We start from the raw sequence: 6,168 nt of genomic DNA on the forward strand, positions 1-6,168 counted from the left end.
AAGATCCGGTGCCCCGGCACAAACAGAGCAATGTTGTATATGCTGTTAAGTGCCAGGAGGACTGCGACCAGTTATACATCGGGGAAACAAAGCAGCCACTGTTCAAAAGAATGTCCCAACACAGACGAGCTACATCTAATGGCCAGAACTCTGCAGTTTTCACTCATTTACAGGCCAGCGGTCACTCTTTCAGAGATGAGGATGTTCTCATTCTTGATAGAGAGGAACGTTGGTTTGAGAGAGGAGTAAAAGAAGCCATCTTTGTGAAGAAAGACCATCCATCATTAAACAGAGGTGGAGGCCTCCGTTTTCAGCTGTCCCCCTCCTACAGTGCTGCTATTGCCAGTATCACTCCACCCCCTGTTAACAATAAGTGTTAATTAGGTGTCAACGATAGCCATGTYATGTGAGTATCAGTCACATGGAGGCAGGGCTTAAAAGCCTGAGTTTTGCCTGAAACTCTCAGACTGAAGAAGTCTCTTGGAGGAGAGATGAAACGTTTCATTAGAGAAGAACCCGTCCAGAAGACCTATACTATTTTTTTCTTTTTGATTTTTTACCTGGATTACTGAGATGCATCAGGACATCTAGGTTGAACCATTATTTTTCAGTTTCAGAAAATGTTGCTTTTGGTGTAATTTACTTTACTGGTTCACCTCCTGCAACACTTTGAGCACCAACAGACATCTTGTCAATAACTTCATTTCGTAAACAAATAAAACCACGTTGGAACACCATTTGTGTGGATGAGTGTGCACTGCCTGTTGGTAGGAAAATAGAAAAGATAAATAAACTTGGTAAAACACAAGGAAGTGATAAAGCTAACCTGTAAAACACACACAGGATACAGAGGCGAAAAATAAATAAAGAATAGATAATTACAGTTCAACTCTAACCTCTTAGTAACACAAGCACAACAACAACACCAACAACAACAACAACAACAACAGCTAAAACAGTCCAAGGATGTAAAAATCATCTCACAAATGTTTAAATAGGATAAAAGGAGTCATACTCCACCCAACTGAAGCCCCCATTTAGATAAAATTAATCTATTTATACATAAATTGAAAAAATACTTTTGTATTGAGAGGGAAAATAAAATTTTACTGTACAAGAAAAAAAAATCACCAACAACATTTGGGGAGGGACGCTTTGGTCCGAACACCAAGAAAAATTCACCCCCAATCTCTTGAACTGTGTCGTTTTTCAACACGTTGTTAAAAAATGTCGGCTTTCGAGATCTCGACGACCAATCCTGATGGTAAGAAAAGCTGTAGAAAAATAAAGTACTGGTACTCTCAAGATTAAAAGACCAAATGCCCTTGATTGTTTTTTTTATCTCCATGTAAATGGGAGCGAACAAATCCAAAAATGTTGCACTCCCACTTTTACTAGAAAGATTGTTTTTTTTTTTTTTTGGTAAATTTCATTTTATTTAAAACACCAGCAGTTGTTCTGCTGGCAGAAAACAGAACACGAGGGGGGGTTGTTGGTAAATCTAAAAAAAGGTCTTGGGAAAGTCCTGGTGACTACGTATGGAGATGAGCTTCATCAGGGCTGAGGCTGGGTCCTCCTGGTCTGGGCTGGGCTTTCAGCTGGAGGGGGGCGGGGGGCTTGGGCCGCTGAGGTAAAACGTTGTTACGGAGACACAAGTCAGAGGGAGAGGGGGCATCTGAGGTCCAGCTGAAGCAGTTGTTTTTATTTGTATGAAAGAGACAAAAAGATGAACAATAAAACAAAAAGAGAAAAACATGGAAACAAGCAGAGCTTCCTGTTTCAGACTGAAATGTGAATATATGTGACACCAATCATATCGAAATGAGGATTAAATTAAATTTAGTCTAAATTACCTAATAATATTTCGAGATTCTTGGCTTTAAAAGCTGCATTTTGATACCTGGATCATTCTGATATAATTAAATCCATACATATGCCTTAATTTGTCTTGTTGGTTCCAATAATACATAAATATTTGGTCTGAATCCTAATTTTTGTCATTTTAATGAGGAATTTTTGATGTCCTTATAAAGAGGAAACCTCAAATTATATTTGAATATTGAGATTCCCCAGCTAAAAAGAAACACAGCTTTGCTAACTCACAGGGAAAATCTCAAATATTTAAGGCGTTTTTCCTCTAAATCAAGTTTTTTGTTGCTACTGCTCAAAGAAATGCTTCAAAATTTTGTTTTATGATTATATTTCAGACAGTTCATTCAACTGATACATTGAGAAGGCTTTTATTCATTATATTTTGACAAAATGCATTTTTTGTTAACATTTTAATCAAAACACTATATTTATCTATTTCTCCTTATACCACTTTCAGATTTAATCCTCATTTCGATGTGATGGGTCACAAATATCAAGATATGATATTTATATCAGTTAAATGAGGAAGAGAGAAGTTCTGTGTAATATTCTCAGTAACTAGTACTGTAATGACTGTTTTGGACACTCACCTTCTTACTCAGGAGTGATTTCTGTTTCTTGGTGAACGACCACTTTAGTGACAGACATATCTGGGTGCTGCTCTTTTGCCTCTTTAATGGCCTGAGCCAAAGCCTGAAGTGTGAACAGAAGGAAAAAAAGACTTGTTTAAAATAAAACGTGCAATTGTGTGTACTGTCCAGTTAAAAATAAACAGATATACAGGTGCTGGTCATAAAATTAGAATATCATGAAAAAGAAGATTTATTTCAGTAATTCCATTTAAAAAGTGAAACTTGTATATTATATTCATACATTACATACAAACTCATATATTTCAAATGTTTATTTCGTTTAATTTTGATGATTACAAATGACAACAAATGAAAATCTCAAATTCAGCATATCAGAAAATTAGAATCTTGTGAAAAGGTACAAAATGGATGGCACCTGGTACCACACTCTAATCAGCTAATTAACTCAAACCACCTGCAAAGGCCTTTAAATGGTCTTTCAGTCTAGTTCTATAGGCTACACAATCATGGGGAAGACTGCTGACTTGACAGTTGTCCAAAAGACGACCATCGACACCTTGCACAAGGAGGGCAAGACACAAAAGGTCATCGCTAAAGAGGCTGGCTGTTCACACAGCTCTGTGTCCAAGCACATTAATAGAGAGGCGAAGGGAAGGAAAAGATGTGGTCGAAAAAAATGTACAAGCAAGAGAGATAACCGCACCCTGGAGAGGATTGTGAAACAAAACCCATTCAAAAATGTGGGGGAGATTCACAAAGAGTGGACTGCAGCTGGAGTGAGTGCTTCAAGAACCACCACACACAGACGTATGAAAGACATGGGTTTCTGCTGTCGCATTCCTTGTGTCAAGCCACTCTTGAACCACAGACAGCGTCAGAAGCGTCTTGCCTGGGCTACAGAGAAACAGGACTGGACTGCTGGTGAGTGGTCCAAAATCATGTTCTCTGATGAAAGTAAATTTTGCATTTCCTTTGGAAATCAAGGTCCCAGAGTCTGGAGGAAAAGAAGAGAGGCACTTCATCCACGTTGCTTGAAGTCCAGTGTAAAGTTTCCACAGTCAGTGATGGTTTGGGGTGCCATGTCATCTGCTGGTGTTGGTCCATTGTGTTTTCTGAGGTCCAGGGTCAACGCAGCCACATACCAGGAAGTTTTAGAGCACTTCATGCTTCCTGCTGCTGACCAACTTTTTGGAGATGCAGATTTCATTTTCCAACAGGACTTGGCACCTGCACACAGTGCCAAAGCTACCAGTACCTGGTTGAAGGACCATGGTATCCCTGTTCTTAATTGGCCAGCAAACTCTCCTGACCTTAACCCCATAGAAAATCTATGGGGTATTGTGAAGAAGAAGATGCAATACACCAGACCCAACAATTCAGAAGAGCTAAAAGCCACTATTAGAGCAACCTGGGCTATCATAACACCTGAGCAGTGCCACAGACTGATCGACTCCATGCCACGCCGCATTGCTGCAGTAATACAGGCCAAAGGAGCCCCAACTAAATACTGAGTGCTGTACATGCTCATACTTTTCATGTTCATACTTTTCAGTTGGCCAACATTTCTATAAATCCTTTGTTTTTATTGGTCTTCAGTAATATTCTAATTTTCTGATATGCTGAATTTGAGATTTTCATTTGTTGTCATTTGTAATCATCAAAATTAAACGAAATAAACATTTGAAATATATGAGTTTGTATGTAATGTATGAATATAATATACAAGTTTCACTTTTTAAATGGAATTACTGAAATAAATCTACTTTTTCATGATATTCTAATTTTATGACCAGCACCTGTACATATATCTGTATCAAAGTGTTCAATACACACTATGTTTGGAACAATACAGATTTTTAAAATTTACTTTATCAACTTGTCTTCTGAAGATGCTCTGTGTTAAAGGATCAGTGGATCTGTGTTCGACTACTCCACCTAGCGCAGATCCACTGAGAAACTTGCTGTTTCAGCAACATTTAATTTGAACAGTGTTGTATAAAGTACCTCAAAGTGATACTTGAGTAAAAGTACAAGTATCTTATCATAAAAATACTTTGGTAAAAGTTAAAGTCTTCTCTAAAAATATTACTTGAGTAAAAGTCTTAAAGTATCTGATATTTTTTGTACTTAAGTATCAAAAGTAAATTTCTGACACAAAATCTACTTAAGTATTAAAAGTAAAAGTACTGAGTAAAAGTGAGCAGTTAGATTTTCCAAAATGACATTTACTGGGAGGTGACTTCTCCAAAAAATATTTTTTCTAACAGTGTGCAGCTGTGATGGGTTGTGTACAAGCTAATAGTGTGTCAGAATGGTTTATATTTATGTTTCTCATCCAACCACAGTTAAATTCACTCTATCCAGGAGACACTATTTATCAGGGTAGGATTTTTTTAAGTAACAACAACTCAGAATACAATAGGAGTAACAACTTTCTACTTCTTACCTTTTTTAAAAAATGTTGTGAGTAGAAAGTACAGATAATTGTGTAAAAATGTAATGAGTAAAAATAAAAAGTACGCTGAAAAATAATTACTCAAGTAAAGTACAGATACACAAAAATTCTACTTAAGTACAGTAACAAAGTACTTGTACTTAGTTACTTTACAACTCTGAATTTAAAAACTGTACTTTTAAGGTTAAACAAATGTTCATAATTAAACTCAATAAATTACAAGTTAAGATGGGCGTGGATCTTTCTTTGTATTGAAAAAATATCGAACCGTGAGACTAAAGTATTGAACCAAACTGAATTGTGAATCTTCTGCATCGTTGCAGCCCTTATAATGAAATAAAAACAAATGTCTGGTCTTCATGATTTTATTTCCTTTGTTTCCTTTGAACAAAGATTTATTGGAACAGGTAAATGGTTTGAACTTACAGCACCTTAACAAGTCCACTTGGACCCCAAGGCGCTTAACACTTCAGACATTCACACAGCGAAGGTGGTAAGCTACAGTGTAGCCACAGCTGCCCTGGGTCACACTGATAGAGGTGGGGCTGCTCTGCACTGGGCACAATGACTGACACAGCTGGAACGGGGGATCGAACCGGTAAACTTCCAGTCCAGGATGACTCGTCTAACCACTCACCACAGCCCAGGTAGCATGGTGGAGCGGTGGTTAGAGCTGTCGCCTCCTGATAAGAAGCCAGATTTTGTGTGAATTTTGAATGTTCTCCATATGTATGTGTGGGTTTTCTCTGGTTTCCTCCCACACAATGAAAACATAGCTGTTATTTACTAACTTTAAATTTTTACTGTGTGAGTGAGAACATCATCAAGTGGCCCTGTGATGGACTAGTGAATGTCCAGGATGTAGGATGCTTTTTGCACAAGGACTGATGGAAACAGGCACTATCTCCACCCTGCATGGTGATTTGTTGCTTTAAGTGGAAGAGTTCTATCTGACAGTTTTGTTCACAAGTGAAGGATGGATCAGGGCCTTGCTTGCAGTCATGAGGGCACAGGTCAGGGGTCTCATTTATAAAGGATTGCATGGAAACCATACTAAAAGTGAACGTACGGCCAAAAGGCAGAAATGGCGTACGCCAAAAAAAATTCAGATTTATAAAACCGTACGTACGCACGTTTCTGCGCATCTTTCATTTATAAATCACAGCCACACGTCAGAGTTTGCGCACGAGGTCCCGCCTCAGGTTCTACCCTCTACATGCCCACACTCAACCATTAACAGTTCAGACA

At 38.1% G+C, this 6,168-nt stretch overlaps 1 protein-coding gene across 3 annotated transcripts in view; it reads right to left on the bottom strand.

Annotated features, from left to right (window-relative positions):
* Positions 1–623: 623 nt before the first annotated feature.
* Positions 624–6,168, bottom strand: part of epb41a (erythrocyte membrane protein band 4.1a) — a gene marked incomplete in the record, with an annotated part of 93,837 nt that continues 88,292 nt past the window's right edge. For all 3 annotated transcript variants that reach the window (XM_014004849.1, XM_014004848.1, XM_014004847.1), the window contains 2 exon segments: positions 624–1,686; positions 2,463–2,565. In XM_014004849.1, the coding sequence (XP_013860303.1) occupies positions 2,467–2,565 (99 nt within the window).

This window comes from Austrofundulus limnaeus, unplaced genomic scaffold, assembly GCF_001266775.1.
Source record: "Austrofundulus limnaeus strain Quisiro unplaced genomic scaffold, Austrofundulus_limnaeus-1.0 Scaffold27, whole genome shotgun sequence".
Taxonomy (NCBI): Eukaryota; Metazoa; Chordata; class Actinopteri; order Cyprinodontiformes; family Rivulidae; genus Austrofundulus; species Austrofundulus limnaeus.